At 40.5% G+C, this 26,735-nt stretch overlaps 1 protein-coding gene across 15 annotated transcripts in view; it reads right to left on the bottom strand.

Moving 5' to 3' along the window:
* CAMK2D (calcium/calmodulin dependent protein kinase II delta) overlaps nucleotides 1–26,735 on the bottom strand; it is a 559,079-nt gene that overhangs the window by 21,953 nt on the left and 510,391 nt on the right. For 14 of the 15 annotated variants that reach the window (XM_030190832.1, XM_030190818.1, XM_030190828.1 and 11 more), the window contains one exon: nucleotides 3,063–3,138. In XM_030190832.1, the coding sequence (XP_030046692.1) occupies nucleotides 3,063–3,138 (76 nt within the window). Of the gene's footprint in view, nucleotides 1–3,062; nucleotides 3,139–15,376; nucleotides 15,461–26,735 lie in introns of all 15 variants that reach the window. The other variant, XM_030190831.1, reaches the window with a different exon arrangement.

The following is a 26,735-nucleotide window of genomic DNA, read 5'->3' as shown; positions in this document are numbered from 1 at the left end:
TTCTGTAATGTAGTGCGCCTAATTTCTAACGTGAGCAGGCAAAAAGGGGCGTGGTTATGGCTGGGAAAATGGGCATTTTGTGGGCATTCTGAAATTTATGGCCCAGTGTACCTAAATCTATGCGTCAGGATTTATGCCACATTTTCATTGGTGTAAATGGATGTGTGTAGTTTTAGGCGCTAGGATGCCAACTAAGCGTATTCTATATACCACACCACCTATAGAATATGCTTAGTTGGCACTGATTTCTGCACCAATTTTTTTAGGCGCCGTACACAGACTCTCCCCATAGCGTCTAGGTTTGTATGCAAACATTTGGGTTTGCTCCTAAGATGCGTGTGCCAATTAATTGGCTGAGCCAATTAACATCAATAATTGGGTACTAACCAATTATTGATGTTAATTGGCACCCATTAAAATTTGTGCACGCATATGGCGGTGCATTATTCTATAAAACACAGTGCCTAACGCTACTAGCTTGTAAGTCAAAAGGGCACGTGGCCATGTGAGGAACACGAGCATATCAGGGGCATTCTGAATAGTTATTATCATTGTCATAGAATACTGCCACAGTGCACCTAACTTGGGCACCAGCACTTACACTAGGTTTCATCAGGCGTTAAGTGTGGCACCAAAAGTTAGGCCCTTTATAGAATCCCGCTTAGTGCTGATTTTTTGTGGTGCTGAATTTTGAGCTTCTAATTTTGAGATTCTAAGACAAGATCTTGAGATGATATCTGATTTTGGATAAAAATTTTTTTTATGGATGCTAAGAGAGATTTTGGAGGAGAAAATCTTAGTAATTATATAATGAAGATACCTGCATGATGGAATTTGTTCATTGAGGGGCCCTTTTACTAAGGTGCGCTGAAAAGTGGCCTGCGCTAGTGTAGGCACGTGTTCTGGACACGAACAGATCCATTTTTCAGTGCACCTGTAAAAAAAATGCCTTTTTGTTGGAGGGCTGAAAATGGACGTGTGGCAAAATGAAAATTAGCACGCGTCCAATTTGGCCGAGACCTTACCACCACCCATTCACTAAGCAGTAAGGTCTCACGTGTTAACTGGGTGGTAATGGTTAACACGCGTTCAAATGCCGATTACCGCCCGTGTTCTGGAAAACAAAATTTATTTTCCGGCGTGCATAGTGGACACGTAAAAAAATGAAATTACCGCCCGGGCCACACAGTAGCCGGGCAGTAATTTCAAATTGACATGCTTTGGGCGTGCGTAGGCGCCTAAGTGGCTTAGTAAAAGGGCCCACGAGATCGATATATGGAACATTACAGATTGGATCAGTCGATGGACTAATAGTTTCGTATGAGAAACTCTACCCTTTTTTAAGTATCAAGAGCATGTAAATGGCATGTGAAAGCCATTTGGGACTGCTACAAGTATCACAAACAAGTTAAGTACATGTATTTTTTGAATTAGAGAATTATTTGTACTAAAAATATTAGACTTTGTAAAAGGTTATAATAACCTGAATGTTGAATAACAATGCCTCTCATGAAATCTGTGGGTTTGGTGATTGTAAAAATGTTGTGTTTATCAAAGGGTGGGATGATAAGAGATTTTTATATCCATGTTTTGAAAATAAAGTTTTGTGCTTTTAAATATAAGGTATATACACACAGAAGTCTTTATAGTGATTTATGATGCTGAATTTTGAGCGCCATTTATCAAAATCCACCTATGCAAATATAGGACTAGATGCAATAAATGGTGGCCAAATTGGGGCACTGGGAAAAATTGGCATTTAGCGTTGTTTTATAAAGGGCACTTAGGATAAGCGCTGATTCCCGTGACTAAAATAAGGCACCAGGGACTTAACGCCTGCTGAAACCAGGTGCAAATCCTGGTGTACAAGTTGTATGAGCATCCCCCCAATTCTGTAACACCGCACGCAACTCATGAGAATGCCCATTCTCCATTTTGGCTTGCCTATGAGAGAATTTAGGTGCAGTGCTTTATAGAATTGCACATAGGCAGTTGCCTAAGCAACTCCAAATTAGTGCCAATTAGCACCAATAATTGATTGTTAGCAGCCAGTGTTAAGGCTCATTAAGGGCCCTTTCACTAAGATGCATAGGCACCTACATGTGCCCAACACTCGTCAATTTGGAGTTACCGTCTGGCTACTGCATGGCCTGGGCGGTAATTTCGATTTTTATGCACGTCTGCTAAGCGCGCCTAAATTTTTTAAAATTTTCTGGCGCGCAGCAGAAACCGGGCGGTAATCGTTATTCTATGAGGATAGCCAATTACTGCACGGTTAACGCGTGACACCTTACTGCTAAATCAATGGGTGGCAGTAAGGTCTCAGACCCAAAATGGGCACGCTCCAATTTTTATTTTGCCGCATGTCCATTTTCGTCAAAAATTTTTAAAAAGGCCTTTTTTTACAGGCGTGCTGAAAAATGGATCTGCACGCGCCCAAAACACACGACTACACTAGCGCAGCCCATTTTTCAGCGCACCTTAGTAAAAGGGCCCCTAACTAATTTAGTTCAGTGCACAACTTAGGATCATGCACAAATCTGGGTGATCCTTATAGAATCCAGGGAGAGAGCACATACTTTTTTTTTAAAGCGTGGGCACTCTTTCCCCACAGTGCACGCATGTGCGAACCATCATGAATGCAAAAACCACTGCAAATACATGTGTGCTCTATGTTTACACAATGTGCACTATTACTGGCAAAGAAAATTCATTTCCATGACAACTCACCCTTTATCTGATGAAAAACAACAAAGTGTGATACTAAGTGATGGATAACAAACAGGGAGTAGGCAAATGGAGTATTAAATACCTATTAGGTCTGTCACAACATTTTTCTGCAGACCTTCAGTAACACTGCAGTGGCAGCGCTGGCATTCTCCCCGCTTCTGGGAGATCTATGTTCACACTCAAGGAGAGGAAAGATGTGCTTTCCAAATATATCCTCTCTCTGAACACCAGAGACAGAAATACCACCTGCTCATCCTCGTTCCTGCAATAATCCAAACTAGAGAAAAAAAAAAAGCAAATCTACAAAAGCATAGCTCTTCCTCATAACTTACGTGTAAGCTTCAAAATCTCCATTATTAATAGCTTCAATCAGCTGCTCGGTGACTTTGATGATTTCCTGCTTGCGAGCTACATTTAAAGAAAGAGAATAAACAAACATATTTCAGCATGGCAGATGAAAAGGGACTTGGCAACAGAAATGACAGTCAGAAATAACTGCAAAAGAGAAGCAGATGACAGATACTTCTGTCAGGCTATTTCATTTTAAGTAACCTGGCTTTTCATTCCAATGCTGTGCAAAATGCCAACCTTCACTATGCACCACATTCATATATGCAAGAAAAATCACATTTTTCGCCTTTCTCAGGCAGACCTTCTCTATACGTTGGTGTACATGCTTTTATTGATTACATTACATTACATAATGGAGACCAACAAGCCTCAGACTGCAAAGGGAGATAAACAGGTGCTCATTTTAGTCTTTTCGTATCAGGTAGCCAACTCTGGAATATTTTCCCTTTAGAAATTAGATGTGAACATAAACTATGTATAAAATTTGAGGCAGATGACTTATGTGCTTATCTATATGCCTAGTATTCAGTGGCCTATCAATTTAAATAGGAAAGCTGACTATCTGGATAGAGCGACAAGGTGCCAAGACTATCCTAATGGTGGCGATATTCAGTCACTATCTAGACACTATCCGTTTTCGCATCCTGTTCAAACTTCTTCTACTAACCTATAAATGTACTCACTCTGCTGCTCCCCAGTATCTCTCCACACTCGTCCTTCCCTACACCCCTTCCCGTGCACTCCGCTCCATGGATAAATCCTTCTTATCTGTTCCCTTCTCCACTACTGCCAACTCCAGACTTCGCGCCTTCTGTCTCGCTGCACCCTACGCCTGGAATAAACTTCCTGAGCCCCTACGTCTTACCCCATCCTTGGCCACCTTTAAATCTAGACTGAAAGCCCACCTCTTTGACATTGCTTTTGACTCGTAACCACTCGCCTCCACCTACCCTCCTCTCTTCCTTCCCGTTCACATTAATTGATTGATTTGCTTACTTTATTTATTTTTTGTCTATTAGATTGTAAGCTCTTTGAGCAGGGACTGTCTTTCTTCTATGTTTGTGCAGCGCTGCGTATGCCTTGTAGCACTATAGAAATGCTAAATAGTAGTAGTAGTAGTAGTAGACAGCTTTTCCAGACAGATTTAAGACAGCCTTCCGGATGTCCTAAATGATCTGGACAGTTATTGATTTAGTGGCATGTATACAGAGACGCAAGTACATGCTAATATTCTAAGGGCCTGATATTCAGCAAGTGGTAGCGAGTGTTTTGCTCATCACTAACGGAGTTATTCCTGAATATTCAAAGTCCAGGCTTCAGCTTTGAATATCCAGTTAGTTTTGAGCCGGCTAACACATAGCCCGCTTAAGTTGATATGTAGGAATTCAGCACTTTTATGAAGTCCCATTTATGCGCTAAACATGGTTGCTTAAGGGCTGAATATCAGCAGTTAAGTGACCAAGTGCTGACTCTACCCCCGGAACGCCCCCAACATAGCCAGCTTTGAGTTAGGCAGTTAACTGCTGCTGAATATTTAATGGCTAGCCCCAAACCATGGGATCCTTTTACTAAGGCATGCCAAAAAATGGCCTGCACTGGTGTAGGCGTGCATTTTGGACGTGCGCAGGTTCATTTTCCAGCCTCTGTCTTAATCCTTTGTGTAAAGACCTGGAGGAAATGAGCACTTTTTAAAGTTTAGTTTATTTAGATTTGATATAGTGCTGTAAAGGTGACCGTCACAGCAGTGTACAATAAAAATTTGAAAAAGTAAAAAGAAATACAATACGTAAAGACAAAATAAAATTGTTGAAACTACAGTAAACTATGTGTCTCCAGTGCGGTATCAATCTGTGTGTCTCATAGGGCTCAGCCTAACCAACAGTATCCTAAAACAGAACAGCTAAGGGTTAGTGTATCAAAAGCTTCTTCAAACAGATAGGTCTTCAGATTCTTCTTAAATGCTTGGTGTGACGTAAATGTTTATGTTTATTATAAAAATTTTATATTCTGCCTGGCTTTTTCAGATCACGGCGGTTAACAAATACACAATAACACAATTAAAACAAAGCAACACCATTTAATATGATAGAAAAGGCCTAATCACAATATCTCAAGAAACCCACTCACAAAAGTATACATAGGGATATTACCTTCACATTTGACTGTATCCTAATACATCCTTGTTTCCTCTTTACCACTAACATTATAAGCCTGACAAAAACAAAGAGTTTTAAGCATAGCCTTAAACTTTTTTAGTACATAAGTATTGCCACACTAGGACAGACTGAAGGCCCATCAAACTCAGCATCCTGTTTCCAACAGTGGCCAATCTGGGTCACAAATACCTGGCAAGATCCCCAAAAAGTACAATACATTTTATGCTGCTTATCCTAGAAATTAATTTCTGTATCATTCCACAAATGTGGTGCTAGACAAGAGAATGCTCTTTCCCTTGCCCAGTCCACCCTTACTCTAGTTCTTGATGGTGTAACTATTCTAAAGTCTTGCATAGATCTGAGTACCCTGCCTGGGCTATATGGAATGACCAAAGAACTCAAATATGGTGGTTTTGATTCACAGAAAGTCTTGTGGGCCAAAGTAAAAACCTAAGTACATAAGTAATGCCACACTGGGAAAAGACCAAGGGTCCATCGAGCCCAGCATCCTGTCCACGACAGCGGCCAATCCAGGCCAAGGGCACCAGGCAAGCTTCCTAAATGTACATTCTATACATGTTATTCCCGGAATTGTGGATTTTTCCCAAGTCCATTTAGTAGCGGTTTATGGACTTGTCCTTTAGAAAACCATCTAACCCCCTTTTAAACTCTGCCAAGCTAACTGCTTTCACCACGTTCTCCGGCAACGAATTCCAGAGTTTAATTAAGCGTTGGGTGAAGAAAAAGTTTCTCTGATTTGTTTTAAATTTACTACACTGTAGTTTCATCGAATGCCCCCTAGTCCTAGTATTTTTGGAAAGCGCGAACAGACGCTTCACATCCACCTGTTCCACTCCACTCATTATTTTATATACCTCTATCACGCCTCTATCTAAAGTAAACTCTATATTTACAACTTGTGATAGTGAACTTGCAGCGGGGTAACATGATCATATTTACATTTGTTACCCAACGATCTGACTGCTGCATTTTGGAGAGGTTGCAATCTCTTTATTTTATTGCCAGGTAAACCTGCATAGTTTACATTTGCATAGTCTAATCTCGTTATCAACAGCACGTGTAAGAGAGTATGCAATGTCTCCTCATTAAACATATAGTTCTATAAGGTGGGACCAGTTACAATAAGATAGAATGATGAATCATGTCCAGACATCTATGTCTAAATGAGGCACCACAAAAGGTTTTGTTGAGAGGATCTCGAAGATCTTGTGGAGGAATATGTAATCAACAGATACGGTGCATTTCCTTTGTGAAATGGAGAATACATGCTTCAATCTTTGTCCTACACAAGCCCCACCCATCATGTCCCCACTGCACCCTCTTGAAATAATCCATGTGCAAATATTGGCTTTCTAAAATTACTATTTACACATGTGCATATGTCACTATTATATATGGCGATGCATCTTAAAATGCAGTATCAGTTGCATGTATCTGAATTCCAGAAAGCGTGGGACAGAAATGTGGGATCTCTTGGGAGGGGGAGGAGATATGGATGGGCTATATAGCCTTTATCTGCAGTCATTTTTTTTATGTTTCTTAACATCTGCATTGCTAAGATTTAACTTGAAGTGTGAGCTATGAGCTGAAGACGGTCATGTCTTGATCCTTGTCTGAGATTGAGAACTTGTTCAATGTGAGGGTATTAATTATGATTAGACTAGAAGTAGCTTTGTGGTTAGAGAAGCAAGATGTGAATCAGGTAAGCCAGGGTCCAAATACTGCTTCTCCCAGTGGAGCCTCTGTGTAGGTGCCTCAAGAACATAACTAAGGGGATGGAACCAAAATGATAAAGGGGATGGAACTCTCATATGAGGAAAGGCTAAAGAGTTTAGGGTCTTGAGTTTGGAAAAGAGAAGGCTGGGGGGGGGGGGGGGTATGATTGAAGTCTTTAAAATCCTGAGTGGTGTAGAAGTGAATCAATTTTTTACTCTTTAAAAAAGTGCAAAAGACTAGGGGGCACTCAATGAAGTTACATGGAAATGCTTTTAAAACAAACAGGAGGAAATATTTTTTTCACTCAATGAATATCTAAGCTCTGGAACTCGTTGCTGGAGGATGTGGTAAAAGCAGTTAGCAAATCTACTACTATTTAACATTTCTAGAGCGCTACTAGGGTTACGCAGCGCTGTACAGTTTAACAAAGAAGGTTTAAATCTGGGTTTTAAAAAAGGTTTGGACAGGTTCCTGGAAGAAAAGTCCATAGTTTGTTATCGAGATGGACATGGGGGAAGCCACTACTTGCCCTGGGATTGGTAGCTTGGAATGGTGTTACCTTTTAGGGTTTGTACCAGGTATTGTGACCTGGATTGGCCACTGCTGGAAGCAAGATACTGGGATACATGGACCATTGATCTGACCCAGCATGGCTATTCTTATGTTCTTAAGTTAACACATGGTGAGAGCTTATTCTATAATGGCATCTGGACACCCAGCTTCATTATAGATTATCAGCATAATCCGTTACTGATGCGCCTTACATTTACAAGCCTGGAATTACATCAGCCACACAAATGTGGCAGGGACATGCGCATCTTATAGAAATTTGTAAATTACATACATAAGTGAAAGCCTGCCATGTGTCTGCCCCCTTGCATTTACGTACTGTGCCACCTACGTGCATCCTTACAGAATAGCACTTAGGTATCCCATTAGTACGTTAGCGGTTAGCAATACATTTAACATGTGTTAAGTGCTAGTATTCTGCAAATTTATGTACTGAAGGGGCTTGTAATACAGGCATTCAGTTAATGAATTGCCTATTTCTTGACCTTGGGAGTCACTTCACCCTTGGTTGCCTCAGGTACAACAGATTGCGAGTCCATTTGGATAGGCAAATAAACTCATGTATCCAAAAATACATGACCCTGAATTTGGAAAAGATAAGTAATAAAAATTTTCTTCTTTCTAATTAATGTAAAAAAAAAAAAAATTAGGGCCCAATATTTAGCCCATGTCAATCAGGGTTTTTTCTAAACAACAGCTGCCGTGCCGGCATTTTATACCCAGATACCGGTGCAGAATATCCAGGTATAACGCTGCCACCAGGACTTCGGTGATATTCAGACCAGTAACCTAGGTAAGGGCCCACATAAAGTTAGGACAGACTTTCTGCTAGTCTGGCTTTCTCTAGACACTCACCTAGTTAGCCGATATAGTATCGCTGCAAACTGGGTAACTCCTGGTGTTGCCTCGGCGCTAACCGGATAGCACCGCTGCGGTCTGTGATGATATTCAGCAGCATTAACCAGTTAAGTGCTGTGATATCAGGGGCAGAGCTGGCCACTGGGATTTAAGCAGATAGGAGCCTAATGACCTGGTTAAACCCATTTCAATATCTATCCCTTAGGACTGAAAGTAATGATAGTACTTAACAAGCTTTCACTCTGTTACACAGTTATCTTTAAACTCTGTTCCAGAACTATCCTAAACATTTGAGGCCTCGGCATTGGAGCAATTCTTGGGCCTGTTTTGCAAAGCTTTTTTACTTCTGTAAACAAAGAATGGAAGAAAAGCTTTAGTGAATCATGTCCTTTAATTGCTAATGTGGTAAAGGTGGTTAGCTTAGCAGAATTTAAAAAAGGTTTGGACAGCTTCCTAAAGGAAAAGTCCATAGACCATTATTAAATTGGACTTGGGGAAAATATTTCTGGGATAAGCAGCATAAAATGTTTCTATCTGTGACCTGGATTGGCCACTGTTGGAAACAGGATGCTGAGTTTGATGGACCTTTGATCTGTCCCAGTATGGTAATACTTATGTACTTATGACAAAATAAAAAACGATCAATTTAGCAACTTGTCATTTTAAATATTTTGAAGTTAAAAAAAAAGTTGTACAAAAGATTTTAAACCCTATGTCACAGTAACAGTATAAAAATAATACAGCTTCAAATCCAAGAAAAACTTTTATGCATGAAACATTCATGAATCACAGGTATCAATTTATTCATATTTGAAACATTTATAGCCTAGATATTTTTGTGTGTGGTAAAAAAAATGAAATTCAGTTTTTAAATTCAAAGGATAACTTCAGGAAATCTCTCCTCTTCAGCAGCCAGCTTTGTGCACATCTCTTTAAACTGACTATTGTTCTTACTGGGGGGAAAGAGGGGCGTAAACTTTAAGTGGTAAACTATTTTAATCATTTACACACTGATGTAGCAACATATGCATGTAAATGATCTTTAATACAGACAGAGAGGGCACTACAGTATACAGTCAGACAAACCAGAAGAAAAAAGCAACACTGGGCCTTCAGAACTAGGACAACAGGAGTACTTTATTAATCAATGACCCGACACGGGCCGTGTTTCGGCGCCAACAAAGGTTGTTACCTTTGCTAAAGATGTATTTAGTCACAGCAAATGTGTAAATGGCTTTTAGTTCATGAACGCACATCAAACAGTGACTGACTTACAGTACAGCAGTAGACAATCTACTTTTCAAAAACTTCTGGATTTGTATTTGACCAAATTTGAGCTCAAGCATACTTGTCCCTCAATAATTCTGAATGGCTTCTGAGATATGTGTGAAAGTCTTTGTATGACATATGCTTAAAGATGTGCTGCACAACAAAATTGCTTTGACAGACTCAGCCAATGGGAAAACAGGATATCAGCAATGCCTTTCTCTATCTTTAGCACTCCCATGTGTCCAGACTGACTAATAGGCATTTTGTGGGTAGGTGTGTTGGTCATAGGGACATAAAAGCAAAAGAGGATATTTTTCTAAAAATTAAAAAACCTGGAGGACATATCTGAGGTTGTCCAAAGGGAGGACATTTCCACTTAAAAGAGGACATATGGTAATCCTAACTTTGGATGCCAGTTACTGAATTTGGCCCTAAACCCAGATAAGAAAGACGAAAGAAAGTTGGGACAAGATTTCATTATACAAACCAGCAAAATCAAACACAAATCACCCCCCCCCCCAAAAAAAAAAAAAATCTTGTCCAACCTCCTATGAATTTTACAGCACACTAACATATTTGAGAAAACTGTAGGTCATAAAAGCTACCAGCATTATTTAAAGCTCAAAATAATGCAACTTAAAGGTTCAATTGTTCATCTCAGTTGGTCATAGCTTGTTAAGCCAAGAAACATAAGTAGTTTCTAGAAAGAGCTTCTTCCAACAGAGACCTTACAGCAAACCATTGAAGTATTATGCAAGCACACCAACTCACTGCATTCATAAATGTAGATCATCAGGGTTCATTATCAGAAAAACAGTAATTAAAAACTGCAAACCAAACAATGGCACAAAAAAAAGTAAAGCAGATCTCTGTATGTACTAGAGAAAGGTTATCCAAAATCAGTACTAGATGTTATATGAATTAAAGGCCTCTATATGAGACAAAAGCATGGGGTTGGTCTTGATTCTCTTTCATAAACTTCAGCAAATTATGAAGCATCCTTTTAAATTTAATCTTAAAAAACACTGTCGACATCTTATAATTATTTGTTATAAATTTCAACTAAATTGACCCACAATCCACACTTACGTTCACAAACTACCAACCCTAAGTGGATAATACAGCTGATACCAAAGCTGAACTCACAAACAACTTTTGTCATATGCATGTCATATGTGATTTTATATATAAAAGAAATAAAAAACAGTTTTGGTTAAATAAATGATATATAATGGGTAAATATTGATGAATGGGTTTTTAGCAATGATAGATTGAGGTCTAGTGTGGACGGCCCCGATAGAGCTTTGAATGAGCGCTGAAGGAGCATTCCACAGACCGGTCCGCTAGGGTGCCGTATTACAACGGACCTCTGAGGCTTTTCCCTTTCTTTTCACATAAGTTATTTGTGAGTTCAGTTTTGGTATCAGCTGGGTTATCCACTTAGGGTTGGTATTATAAATTTCAGACACATGGAGGATAATTTATGACAGGTGGACTATGCGTGAAGGCTACATACAGGCTCATTTTTGAAAGAGACGGATGTCCAAAAAGTGACATAAATCGGCACTTGGATGTCCATCTCGCAGAAACGTCCAAATCGGTATAATCGAAACCGCATTTTGGATGTCTTTCTCGGAAGTCCGTCGCAAGGATGTCCAAATCTCAAGGGGGCGTATCAGAGGCATGTTCAATGCGGGACTTGGGCGTTCCTAAGACTTGGACCTCTTTGAGCCATAACGGAACAAAGCAAAAACGTCCAGCACTAAAACTTGGATGTTTTGAGCTGGACCTGTTTTTATTAAAAATAAGGCACAGAAAGGTGCCCCAAATAACCAGATGACCTCCCCTTACTCCCCCAGTGGTCATTAACCCCCTCCCACCCCCAAAAAGTGTGGTGAAGAATATTACTTGCCAGCCTCTATGCCAGCTTCAGATGTCATATTCAGGTCCATGACACCAGTATGCAGGTCCCTGGAGTATTTTAGTGCACTTTACACAGGTGACCCAGGCCCATCCCCCCCACTACCTGTTACACTTGTGCAGGAAACTGTGAGCCCTCCAAAACCCACCAGAAACCCACTGTACCCACATATAGGTGCCCCTTCACCCGTAAGGGCTATGGTAGAGGTGTACTGTTGGGGTAGTGGGTTTTGAGAGGCTCAACACACAAGGTAAGGGAGGTGTGTACCTGGGAGCATTTTAAGAAGTCCACTGCAGTGCCCCCCTAGGGTGCCCGACTGCTCTCCTGGCATGTCAGGGGGACCAGTCTACTAAAAATGCTGACTCCTCCCACGTTCAAATGGCTTGACTTTGGACATTTTAAAATTCGACATCTTTGTTTCGAAAATGGACGAAAATCAAAGACATCCAAATCACAAAATGTCCAAATCCAACGACGTCCATGGTATTTTCTAACACAAAAAATGGACGTCCATCTTTTCTAAAATGACCTTCGCTCCGCCTCAGAATTTGGACGTCTTTGTAAAACATCCAAATTCTGACTTAGACGTTTCTTTCGAAAATGCTCCTCATAGACACCTATTTTCGGCTTACTTTATATGAAGGCACATCACTGCCTATTTGTCTTTATAGGGGTTTTCAACCTAGTCCTTGGGGCACAATCAGCCAGTCAGGGATTTGAGGACATCCCCAATGGAGATATCCTGAAAATCCCGACTGGTTGGGTGTGCCTCGAGGACTGGGTTGAAAATCCATATTCTAAAGTACTAGAGCAAATCCTGCAAAAATCATGCCTGCATTGATGTCATGAACGTTTATGCCGAACTCCTCCTTTGAGCAGCTTACAAGTATGGCCTAACTGAACAACTCCTACTGTTAAACATAATACAAATAAAGGTTTACATTCAATAACTGGTTGTACCCAATTAATCATGCAAAAATATAACAACCATTTGTAATGCAAAAAATATATTTTTTTATCAAAATATACAATAATAATTCGTTCTTAATTTTCACACTTTTGTGCAAATAAATCATCTACATCCCACAAGCATTCATTCTCATTCATACAACTCATACATTCCAATGTAAACTCAAAAACGTATAACAGGACTTTTATCTGAATACATATCAATACTAATCTGTGTAGATATAATCATCAGCATCATCACAGTCTTGTTTTATTAATCTTCAATGAAATATTCTTTCACTTCATTGTTTCCAAACATCAGATCAGCACAAAGTCTATGGCACAAGCTCCAGTCTCAGAATTCTCCTACTGGAGTGATGTACTCTTAACTCACAAATCCTTAATTGTGTCAAGGTATAGACATCAACACCCATCCGGGCAAGGACTCCAGTTGTCACTTTTCAGATCAAGTCAACTGTTAACTTGTAAATGATGAATTCCCTCTTGGGTTCATTTTTCACCGGCACATCGCTGGTTGCCGAGTACCTGACCACCTTGAAGAGCTGGCAAGTAATTATTTGAAGTAATTGTATTGTTATTTATTTTGTTATTTTGTCTACTATTGTGGGTGTATTTTAATTTATTTATTGCATTTGTATTCCACATTATCCCACCTATTTGCAGGCTCAATGTGGCTTACATAGTATGTAAACATTGTCATTACAGGAAAGCAAATACATTTAGTATTGTGTAGAAATTAAGTGTGGGAAGAAAGAAGAAGGAAGGGAGTTGTTAGGGTAATTATAGAAGGTGTGCTTTCTTAACTGAGTGGGTTGGTGAGAGGGACTAGTGTGGCTATCGGTTCTCATTGTAGGCCTTGTTGAAGAGATAAGTCTTCAGAGATTTGCGGAAAACAGTTGTTTTGTCGATTGTTCTCAGGTCTGTAGACAATGCATTCCATAATTGCGTGCTTATGTAGGAGAAGGTGGTGTCTTGCATCTGTTTGTATTTTAGTCCTTTACAGCTGGGGAAGTGTAGGTTGAGAAATTTGCGGGATGATCTTGTGGCGTTTCTTGGAGGTAGGTCCACGAGGTTTATCATGTAGATTGGGGTGTCCGCGTGAATGATTTTGTGTACAATCATGCAGATCTTGAACGCAATGCGTTCCCTAAGTGGGAGCCAGTGGAGCTTCTCTCTTAAGGGTTTTGCGCTTTCATATTTAGTTTTTTCAAATATGAGTCTGGCGGCAGTGTTCTGGGCAGTTTGGAGTTTTTTGATAGTCTGCTCTTTGCAACCCATGTATAGTGCGTTGCAGTAGTCCAGATGACTTATTACCATTGACTGTATCAGGGTGTGGAAGATGTATCTCGGGAAGAAAGGTTTTACTCTTTTAAGTTTCCACATGGAGTAGAACATCTTTTTCGTCGTGTTTTTCACGTGGGCATCCAGAGTGAGGTTTCGGTCAATGGTGTCTCCAAGAATTTTCAAGTTTTGTGAGATAGGAAGAGAACAATATGGTGTGATTATGGTGGAGAAGTGTTTTGTGTTATGTTGTGAGGTGAGTACAAGACATTGTGTTTTTTTTGCGTTAACCTTTAGTTGGAATGCATCTGCCCAGGTGTGCATTGTTTGGAGGCTTTGGTTGATCTCGTTGGTGATTTCATGCCTGAACGGGATGTAGATTGTGACGTCATCTGCATATATGTAGGGGCTGAGGTTTTGATTGGCTAGCAGTTTGGCTAAAGGTATCATCATCAAGTTGAATAAGGTTGGAGAGAGGGGGGAACCTTGGGGGACTCTACATTCAGGTAACAATGGGGGTGATCTGTCCGCGTTCGTTGTTACTTGGTATGATCTTGTGGTCAGGAATCCTTTGAACCATTTGAGAACTGTGCCTCCTATTCCGAAGTATTCTAGTATATGTAATAGTATTTCATGATTAACCATGTCAAAGGCACTTGGCAAGTCGAATTGTAGGTGGAGTATGTTGTTTCCAGTTGCAATTGTTTGTTTAAATGAGTTCATTGTGGATACTAGAACAGTTTCAGGGCTGTGATTTGACCAAAATCCTGATTGAGACTCGTGCAGGATTGAGTGTTTATTTAGGTATTCAGTAAGTTGTTTCATCACTATGCCTTCCATGAGTTTAATTATAAGTGGAATAGAAGCTACTGGGCAATAGTTGGTTAGCATAAACACATTGCTGTTTTGTTTAGAACACAAGACACCTAAAGACACTTGTTTATAGACTTAGGGCCTCTTTTACTAAACCCATTCACTTCCTATGTGCTTCCTCTGGCCCTTAGTGACTTCTGGCCCTTTAAGTCTTTTACAGAACATCCTTTCACCTACCCACACCCATCCTGTTAGAATATCAATGAAATGCTTTGATGTCCCCATGCATACCTCCTACCCACCCCCACCCTCCCACCCTGTCAGACTGTCAAAGTAATGCTTGGATGTTTCACTTATATATACTATCTGCTACCACATTTGCTTATTTCCGATCTGACGAAGAAGGGCAACCTTCGAAAGCTAATCAAGAAATGTATTAAGTTATGTCCAATAAAAAAGGTATCATCTTATTTTCTTTTCCATTATTATTTTGTTTGATTTCTATTGATAACCTTAAGAGTGGACTAACACGGCAACCATACCTTTCTACAGGACATGTCAAATGAGTTTTATAAGCAACAGACGGCGCCTACTCTATAGTACTTTGCTTATGAAAGCAAAACTTTAAAAATGTATGCTGGTTAGTAGTCTTGACAATATTAGTTTATTTTGCCTATTAAGGACATGCTGTATGTGAACTGAAAATTCTCTCTCAACTTACACTGCACAGAGGAAGGAATGAAGTGGGAAGGTTCAGACTCATATGACTGACTCTTTGAATTTGCGTTTTCTTTGCACTTGTTTGCTGAATTGATGGAAAGAAACATAACATATGAACAAAGATGAAGAGATAGAATGTCACCAGGATCTTCACCAAGTACTGACAGCAGGAGTGGCTGCTGGGGCAGAGCAAGGGTGGTGAGGGTGACCGGCAGGATGAAGTGGAAGAAGATGAAGAGAAGCAGGAGCAGCACTGAGTGGAACAGAACCTCTCCAGCTTATAGTCCTGTCTGAAGGCTTCAACTGAGCATGCAAAGGTAATGGGGAGAGGGGGTGAAGAAAAGGGTCAAGAGAGAATATGTAAACAACAGATGACAGACAGAAAAATAAATTTAAAAAAATACTTTGGAAGTCATAATACTGTTTTGCTGTTGGAAAAGAAAATATCTTGTTGAAGAGGACCAACAGGTTTTAGACAATGCTGTCTGTTCAGATGCCAGTGCCAAATGTTCTTTCTTGTGTTAATTATTATTTTGAGTTGGCAGTGTGAGGTATTTCCAAACTTTATCACTCCTGCTATTATCAGCCTAGGGGAGATTCTTTTTTTTCTCAATATGAAATTAAAATAAAATAAAATAAAAATAAGGATGCAAAGTAAAATGTCCAGATTAAGCTGAGGCTGACTAGGTTGATACTTTCAATCTACCATTTCTCAGCATGCAAAAACTCAAGCTTAGGTTCTCTGTCACAAATCATTCTTTCCTATCAGTCAGATCAAGGGCACATTAACCAGGTCTGGCTATGCTGTAATTAAAAACAGAAAAATGTGGCCGGACTACTGTGACCATGCAGAGTAATAACAATGTCATGGAGAATAGATGTGCTACAGCCAATCTCTTTAAGCAAGCCAGCAAAAAAAAAAAAAAAACTTTTCTAAAAAAAAAAGCCCTAAGTTTCCCTTTTACATTCCTATACACAGAACAGTTATTGCTTAACTACATGAAAAATCACTCCAGGGACACATATCAGCCCTCTTCTCCCACCCCTCAAATCACAATCAAGGTCAGCACTCTGTCAGCTTTCGAAGTTAAGGTTACCTTCGAAAGCTAATCAAAAAATATATTAAGTTAGTCCAATAAAAAAGGTTTCATGTTATTTTCTTTATTACCAGAGTTAATTTAAAATCCCTAGGTACCACTCATAGGCAAAAAAGCAGAGTCCTATGTGTGAACTGATAAATCCTTTTACACAGCAATTTTACAAAAAGGAACTATACATACACAGCTGGGGCCTGATATTCAGCCGATGGCGGGTAGAGTGTGTGCTGTATGCTGGCGGCGTTAAACCTAGATATTCAATGCTAGGTTATATCTGGCAACCGGCATTGAATATTCAGGTTTATTTTGGCCACCAAAAAGTTAACCGGCTATGCTGATATTCAGCACTAACCGGTTAACTTTTTAGTGGTCAAATATAGGCCTGCTATTAAAGCAGCCTATTTTGACTGATCAACATAGCTGGTTTGGCACTGAATATCTTCGCCTAACTGGCTATGTGGTGCGTTGTAGGCATGCTAACTTTTTAGCGCATGCTAATGCTAGAGACACCCATATATTCCTGTGGGTGTCTCAAGCATTTGAACGCACTAATTTTAAACATGCGCTAAAAAGTTAGCGCGCCTATAGCACGGCTTATTAAACAGGGCCCTTAAACCCTATTTAACCTGCCAGGAGCCGTTCCTGGCCGGTTAAATAGTTTTGAATATCGGGGGAACAGAGCTTACTAGCATGCGCTAACACTGTTAACAGGCAGTATTTATAACTAAGGGGTCCTTTTACAAAGGTGCACTGAAAAATGGTTTGTGGTAGTGTAGGCATGGATTTTGGGTGTGCACCGATCCATTTTTAAGTGCGCCTGGAAAATTGCTGCATGCCCATTTTGGGTCTGAGACCTTACCGCCAGCCATTGACCTAGTGATAAAGATTGAAGCGGTAACCGGGCAGTAATGACCTATGCGCGCCAAATGCCACACGTCTGCCACGCATGCCTGAAAATAAAAAATATTTTGCAGACACGCGCCAAAAATGAAATTACCGCAAGAGCCATGCGGTAGTCAAGCGGTAACTCCGTTTTGGCGTGCGTTGGGTGTGCATAGACACTTACACGGCTTAATAAAAGGACCTCTAAGTCCTACTTCAGAAAATGGGGCCTGCAGTTAGTTAAGGGTTAAACTTGTTGATGCATGCTAAAGCGGTCATGCATGTTAATAACAACAGGTGAGAAACAATAAAATGCAAGATTTTCTCTCTAGAGAAATGAGACATGTTCTGAGTGGTCCTTCACAGTATGAGGGCAATTTTATAAGCGGGCACGTAGTTTGGTATGATATTTTAGTCAGTTTAATGTGGATGTGGCCACAAACAGGCATAAATGACAGCTATAAAATACTGACCAGCGCAAACATAAAAAGTTTGGAATGATAGCACATACTTTGGAAGTATACATGTACATTATAACATATTATAATTTATGTGCATACTTAAATATTACCTCTTGCGCAGATAGGATGCAGTTGCATATGACTTTAGTATAGACGTATTGCAAGGTACAATACCGGAGGAGTCGGGATTGCTCATGTACTTTATAAAATACACATGCTCATGAGTGCGTTACATACACACATTCACACCTGCTTCCAAGCAGGTGTAAACATCCACATCTTCATTTTGTGTGTGATTTCTGCAGGATTTGTACTGGCATTTTATAAAGACACCTAAAGGCAGATTTTAGATAGGATGTAGAGAGGGGAATTTAGACACCGAGGTATGGTCGGGGAAAGCTGCCATTGCATTTTACAAAAGGCTCTGACTCTGATGGGCAGTGGACTTGAGCATGGCTTTTGTATCTGTCCCTTCAAGTAAGCTCTTTATTCATGCCTTGAGGCAGCTATAAATGTTGCTGGCCAGACATTTTGTCTACGGCATGGATTCCGTTTGTAGGATGGCAAATCCATGTTAATATTATAGGCCCACGCTAACCACACCCTCTCCATGCCTTTACCACACCTCTTGGAAAACTAAAGAGCCCTTTTATAAAGCTGCTGCAAAACTTGGCCATAGTACACACACTTATATGGATCTTTCCTGTGCGCTAAGGCCACTTTTTGCTGTGGCTGGAAAATAACCAATTTTCTATTTTCTGCATCAATGGCCACATAGTAATGTTGCCAGTACCGCATGGCCATTACTGCATGGGGACCTTATCAAAGCCTATTTTCTATGTGGATAGGGCTCATGTGCTAATTAGTCAGTGCGTGACAATGTGGCTGCGCTGATTAACACAGACATGGCCACTCACGTCCTCTGCAAGATAAATTATTTATTTATTTATTAGGAAGCCGGTAGTGTGCGCACATGTCCCCTTTTAGGGGATTGAATAGAATATGTGTGTTTTAGTTTATTTATATTGTATGTGTTTAGATTTGTATAATAGAGTTTTCCTATCATTTATGGCAGTTTACTTTCTTGTATTCTTGTTTAATTGCTTTTACAATGATGGCACGCTGGGGATTTGTAAAAGGGGCCCTAGGCAACCTGTTATAAAATTACTCTCATAGTGGCTGAATACCGTCACTATCCAAATAGTTAGGCAAAATGCCCTTACATCATCCTAACCCTGCTCCAGTACTACACGAAGAGTGCTGGGGCGTTTAGAGGGATTTTTGGCAACAGTATCCAAGTAGTGTTACTGAAAATCCACAGATAGGGGAACAGTTGGGATTAGTCTCTCATTAAAACGCTGAGAGACTGATCCCAGAATCTAGCTTGCTATGTTTTAACAGTTACATCAGCCAGGCTATTTTTGGAATTTTATATCTGCCCCTGACGCAGCCATTTTATCCTGGCGAAACATGACCATGTCCGGCATTTTATGTTAAATTTCTGGGAGCTTTTGCCTTCTTGTTTTATCTTCCATATTGGATTTGGCGGACCACCTGCCTTGCAACTATTTGACTACTGTACTTACATATTCACAACTCCACCTACGTTCCAGCAAACTCCTCCCCCGAGCATGCAGCTATTTGCATCACACATCATTTTAAGCATGACTTAATTTAGTAAGAGGCCTTTTATGCATAAAAAACAATTTATAAAATATCCCTGTGAATATTGGGCCCTTCATTTCCAGAACAGCAAAAAATAATCCTTAAAATTTACAGGTTCATTTAAACAGTACACAGTTTGAGGAGACTGAGAACAAGCCTTGCTAGTCCCATAAGAAGCAAATAGAGACCCCCAAGAGGAAAGAGCTGGGATGAATCAAACTGTGTGCCTTTCTATCCTAACATTGGGCGTCTTTTACTAAGGTGCGCTCACATTTTTAGCACACGCTAAATGTTAGAGACGCCCATAGGAATGCATTGGCATCTCTAACGTTTAGTGGGCACCCAATTTTAGCAACCGCTAAAAATGTGAGCATGCCTTAGTAAAAGGGGGTCCTAGTTAGGGTTTTCCACTAATCAATCAAACTGTGTGCCTTTCTATCCTAACTCTGTTAGGGTTTTCCACTAATTTTATTTTTGAGAGCCGACAGGGTACGTTCTTTCTTCATGCCTGTTTTCATTTTTATACCATGCAAACTCTATTCTTCTCATATTACAGAAGCTAGCAGCTTCAATGTCTCATTCCATTCAGCGGAAAGGAGATTTAGCCCTGAAGAGTCTCTCCCTCTCTAATATTCCACCAATCTGATAACTGCAAAGGATCCCAATCACAGGACAATGAAAGTAATTTAAAGCATTAAGTCAGTGTTGAGAGAGCAATCATGCAGGACCAATCACTATTCATACCATTTGACACAGAAGGCTCAAGAGGGAATTAGTTGTTCATCTGAGCATTACTGATTCACTGATATACATTTATACAGCTGGGCTGCTAAAGTTCATTTCATTTTCATTCACTGCACCACTTAATTGCATTTTTTCCATACCTTAAGATAATGTACACCATATTAAATATGATAATGTTAATATCAAACTACATTACAGAAAATACTAAAAATGACAAGATAATATGGCAAAAATATTTTTCAAAGCGAGCACCCTAATTTTCAAGATACTATTTGGAATGGCACACGAATATATGCTTAACATGATTGAATTATCCTCAAAAAATGCCAGCCCAGAAAACAGAAACTACCTACTCCTACATCTACCCAACTGCAAAAACACCATCTACAAAACTGTCTACACAGCAGGATGTAGCTACCTGGGTTCCAAATGGTTGAACTCGATACCAAAATCATAAGAAGCATCACAAATCTCCTCCAATTCAGAAAAGAAATGAAAACCTACCTCTTCAAAATATTCTACAGTTAATCACAAAGATACCATCGCCTTCCTTTCAAATCTACCTCTTCAAAAACTATATGAATAAATATCACCAAAACTCTACAACTGAACACAAAAGCTACCACTACCTTTTCCACTTCAAATCTCTCTTCAAAAACTCTATGAATAACCACACGAACTATAGATGCCCTCTCAACATTGCACAACACCACTGTAATTCCACCAAAATGTTAATTGTAAGCCACTTTGAACCGAAACTTATTTTTGGATAATAGTGGGATACAAGGATGCATAAATAAATAATAAAAAAAAGGGAACTCTGGTCTCGGGCATCCCACGGAGATTTCCGAATGTGCATGTACAAACCACACGCTAAATAATTTTTCTTGCAGGGGGCATGTCTGGGGGTGGAGCGTGGGTGTGACAGTACGAATCAGTTAGCACAGCTATATTGCCGAATGCTAATTGATTAATGTGGGATTAGTGCTTGAGTGCTCACTGCCTAAATAATGGGTGGCGGTAAGGGCTCACATGCTATTTTTTGTTAATAACAACATTAGGCACATGACTAATAATGCACAAAAGGGAAAAGTGGCCATTTTCTAGCACCAGTAAAAATGACCTGAGCCAACGGGGAAGTCCTGGGTAAGGGTGTGCTAGGACCGCTTTTTACCGCAGCTTGATAAAAAGACCCCTCTATGAAGTGACATCTACGGAGGAATTCTCGTATGTATCTAGCAAAGCTTTCCCAGTTTTCCAAAAGGGCCTCACACTGTAATACAAATTCTTTTAAAACTTCTGCCAATGGGGCCAGCAGAAGAAAAGCAACAAAAGAAGAAACAGCAATTAAGTGTTTCTGCTGCTTGCTTTCCTCCTGCTGACAGGAGAATAATATGCTTGGGGGGGGGGGGGGGGGGGGGGGCTCTGTTGGCAGTGGTGACTCCTCTGCCCCTCCCCCATTCTTCTTTCTGTCAGCAGCCAATTTACCAATAATCTGTCTAGGAAGCTTCTAAATTAGCATATCTGAGAAGGCCCCTCCTAAATATTTCAGCCCTAGGCACACACCTAGTTTGCCTATACCTTAATTTGCCTCTGATGGAACATATACACACCTTCCACTTGCACAACTCCACCCACCTTCAAACATAATACACCCCCAGAAACATTCACGCCCCCTACAAACTTCTGCCACAACTCTTCACCCTACAACCACACACAGCCCTTCTACAATTTAATGTTGGAAAGTGTTCCAAAGCAATGTCTCTGCATACGCTCCCTACTTAATAACAGAGGGGCCCTTTTACTAAGCCGCGTGAACGTCTATGAGCGTCCGATATGTGCATCCAAAAAAAGAATTTTTATTTTCTGACACGTATATCGGATGCGTGCCAAGTGTCATTTGGCATGCGTAGGTCATTATCGCCCGGTTACCACATGAGAGTTTACCGCTAGATCAATGGCTGGCGGTAAGGACTCAAACCCAAAATGGACACGCAGTAATTTTCATTTTGCCGCAAGTCCATTTTCGGAAAAAGTTTAAAAAAGGTCTTTTTTACAGGTGCGCTGAAAAATGATTCTGAGTGCACCCAAAACCTGCGCTTACACTACTTCAGGCTATTTTTCAGACCACCTTAGTAGAAGGACCCCAGAATTTGATAGTATCCCAGCAAAATAACAGTTACGTGGTAATTGTAAGGAAGGATTGAGGATGGCTGAAAAATTATGCATGTGTTAAATGCTGGATCATTACCAAGTATATACGATCAACACCAAAGAATTTATGAATGTCAGAAATATGGTTTATTGTATATTCAGCTTCTGTAAATTAATGTAAGGTTCAGTATGCTAGTTTATCAGCTTGGGTAGTTTAATGGCACACTATAAATTGTTATTTATAGCACTCCCCTAATTTTAGGATGGCTGATATCTCCAAGTCAAAAATATACCATGGCTTGTACTAGTTCATTTTTGTAAATGGGGACTTAATTGTCTGTCAGACCTTAGTGATGCAGGATTGACCGACCATCAAAAGCCCGATTGGCCTTTGGGTCTGGGAGGACCTCATTCTGCAGAACATGCCTATTTGATCACTGCCTTTTTGCTATAAATGTGGATCTTCTTAACTCAGCCTGCTGAGAGCAGAAGCTTTTTAGACCACTGTTCTGTGTGCTGGAGTTTCATTATTCAGAAAGCACAAAAGCTCTTTCATCACAATCTGAGCCACTTCAGACACTCAAGCTAGAAATGCCAGAATCTCATGGCTTTTCATCATGGTTGTCCAGTGAAAACATTTTGTTGTTAATAAGCTATAAAATGCTGTTATTACTCTTTCATCTGAAAAAGTGAAAGTCTAGTCATACTGAGCAAGGCAAGACTGGCTGCATATCAAAAATCACTTATATACTATTTAAAGCATTACACTGAAATCCAAAAAAGAATCCAATAGTTTCTCTGTGTTCTTGGATATATTAATGTCAACATTCATATAACTGTTGGTTAGGATGACGTTTAATGTGAGCAAGTGCAAAGTGATGCATGTTGGAACGAGGAACCCGAACTATAGCTACGTAATGCAATGTTCCACGTTAGGAGTCACCGACCGAGAAATGGATCTCGGCGTCGTTGTTGATGATACATTGAAACCCTCTGATCAGTGTGCTGCGGTGGCTAAGAAAGCAAATAGAATGTTAGGTATTATTAGGAAAAAAATGGGAAAACAAAAGTGAGGACATTATAATGCCTTTGTATCAGTCCATGGTGTGACCGCACCTCGAATATTGTGTTCAATTCTGGTCACTGCATTCAAAAAAGTTATAGTGGAATTAGAAAAGGTACAGAGAAGGGCGATGAAAATAATAAACAGGATGGGACGACTTCCCTATGAGGAAAGGCTGAAGCGTCTAGGGCACTGGTCAGTGCGGGTTGAGGCACGGTGACACCGAGGGGGGGTTGTCTACACACATATATATTATGGAATACAGGCTTGGAAGTTTGGAGTGGTTGGCAGTCGTTTGGTTTTTTGGAGGTCTTTGCATTTGCATTGTGGTTTTCATTGAGTTTGCTGCATTTTTTGGTAACAATATGAGCAGCGGTGTTTTGGACCAATTAGAAGTGATTCAGCCATTTTGGCTGTCAAGCCCATATAAAGTGCACTGCAGTAAGAACTGTGGGTTGCATGACTATACGAAGGGCCTGTGGATCAATATAAGGCTTAAGTCGCTTAACCATATGCAGTCTACTAAAGACCAACCTGGGAGAGTTGTTTTTGCCCAGTCCCTTCTGATCCCAACCAAACCCAAGGATTTCATGGAATCTCTTACAGGGATCACCCAGCTGTCAGTCATTGGTTGTAACCTAGTTCCATATTCTCTCACTAAAACCTAAACATCCAGTATTTTTGTGCATTAATAAACCATCCAACTTGCCTTCGTCCACGCCAAAATCCATTCCTATAAATGTACTCACTCTGCTGCTCCCCAGTATCTCTCCACACTCATTCTTCCCTACACCCCTTCCTGTGCACTCCGCTCCATGGATAAATCCTTCTTATCTGTTCCCTTCTCCACTACTGCCAACTCCAGACTTCGCGCCTTCTGTCTCGCTGCACCCTACGCCTGGAATAAATTTCCTGAGCCCCTACGTCTTGCCCCATCCTTGGCCACCTTTAAATCTAGACTGAAAGCCCACCTCTTTAACATTGCTTTTGACTCGTAATCACTTGTAACCACTCACCTCCACCTACCCTCCTCTCTTCCTTCCCGTTCACATTAATTGATTTGATTTGCTTACTTTATTTATTTTTTGTCTATTAGATTGTAAACTCTTTGAGCAGTCTTTCTTCTATGTTTGTGCAGCGCTGCGTACGCCTTGTAGCGCTATAGAAATGCTAAATAGTAGTATTCAGATTTTCAATAGCCCACATTCTTGTGCCCCTCCAACAGGCAAGCAACTGTAAATCATGGGTTACTTATTTTTCACCGCATTCAATATAAGATACTTACAGACTTACAAGGTTCTACATACAAGTATTGCATCCCGTCTTTCCTCCCCTATTACCCCTATATTCCTTCTTGTTCACTGCATATAGGGCTCCTTTTACTAAGCGGCAGAAAGCCGAATGCGGGCTTACCACTTTGCTATAATGGAACCACCACCAGGCTACTGCAGCGCCTGGCGGTACTTTCCATCTCTACCACGCCATCATTTCTGGCACTACAAAATTTGATTTATTTTTGTAGCGCTGGAGTGTACCCGGCAGATATCGGGCAGTGCTGCGTGCTGCCTGGTTACTGCCAAGTTAGTGCAGGAGCCCTTGCCGCCACCTCAATGGGTGACAGTGAGGGCTCCCTCCCCCCCCCCCCCCCCCCGAAATGGCCATGTGGCAAGTGCTTTACTTGCCGCCTGGTCATTTTCTGAAGGAAAGCGAGACCTTCCCTTTTTCCAGCTGCAGTAAAAGTGGGCTTTGGCGTGTGTGTAAAACACGTGTAAATGCCGGCCCCCTTTTGCCACAGCTTGGTAAAAGGGGCACATAGTCTCACTACCTCAGCTGTTCACTGTTCTCATTTAGAATCAACCCGCCACAGCATTTTGTTCTGTTGCTCCATCCTTCTGGAATTCTCTTCCCTCAGTGATTCATTCAGAACAGTCTTACCCCAAATTTAGATCATGAGTGAAGACTCACCTTTTTGCCCAAGCACTCCCATAGGGGGTGGGGACTTGATTGGACAGATGAAATGATTTGCGGGAATGTTTCTTTTTGCTATTTTTCAGGATATGTGTTTTTATGTTCCCTGTCACTTTCCTGTTGATTATTGTAGTTTTTTAAAAAATGTTTCATAGTTTTTAATTGTGAACGGCTTTGATTTTTTTTAAATGAAAGGCAATATTTATTTATTAGGGTTTATTTACTGCTTTTTGAAGGAATTCACTCAAGTAAGAATAGATATCAAGTTTTATTAATCATAAATATAAACATTAGCATAAGGAAAAAGTAAATACTGAAAGAATGAACTATGGTCCACAAAATCATATACGGTGAAGCACCGGAATACATGATAGACCTAATCGACCTACCAGCCAGAAACTCATCCGTATCTACACGAATGTACCTAAATCTACCCAAGCTGCAAAGGACTCAAATACAAATCAACTTACGCAATCAGTTTTTCCTACATCAGCACAAAACTATGGAACGCACTACCAAAAGACTTGAAAACCATATATGACCATCTACACTTCATAAAGACACTTAAGACCCACCTGTTTAAAAAGGCATACCCCGCAGATCCAATGTAACTGCCTGATCTCAGCGACACAACAACGCTAAACTTTGTAATGGCCATCACCGAACCCCCCCCCCCCCCCGGCGAACGTTTCCTCTATGTGGTCCTACCACATGAACCTTACCCATTCACAACTTCACCTTTGTATTTGTATACACCGGAGCCTGCAACTGCTCTCTGGCACTATGTAAGCCACATTGAACCTGCAAAGAGGTGGGAAAATGTAACAAATAATAATAATAGTTCTTCTTCTTCTAGTAATTGCACCCAGTACTGAAGCTGAAAGCATCCCTGGCCATGAATATTTCTTTGCTGGACGTTTGGAAAGTTAGCTCTAGAACACAGGAAATGGTCCAGCGAACTAACATACATCTATGTAACTTCACCAAGGAGATTTGTTGGGATATTGAGAAATTTAATACAAGATGGCCACTGGTAGTGACCTTTTGGTTAATGGGTGATTCTGGAATAATGGATATCTTTTTATACCATACAATCAGGGAAATATGTTGAGAATGAAGAATCTATGTTCCTTAATTTCACCTAGACCGTTGAGAGCAGAATTAGTTTTGTTTAGGTATTTTATATATATACTAGTAAAAAAGCCCCGTTTCTGATGCAAATGAAACGGGGGCTAGCAATGTTTTCTTCTGTGTGCATGTGGGAGTGTGTGTGTCCCTGCCCTCTGGCCTCTCTCCCCTCTCCCCTCTCCCCTCTGAGTCCTTCAC

Source organism: Microcaecilia unicolor, chromosome 2, assembly GCF_901765095.1.
Source record: "Microcaecilia unicolor chromosome 2, aMicUni1.1, whole genome shotgun sequence".
Taxonomy (NCBI): Eukaryota; Metazoa; Chordata; class Amphibia; order Gymnophiona; family Siphonopidae; genus Microcaecilia; species Microcaecilia unicolor.
This window is presented reverse-complemented; position numbering and strand designations above follow the sequence as displayed.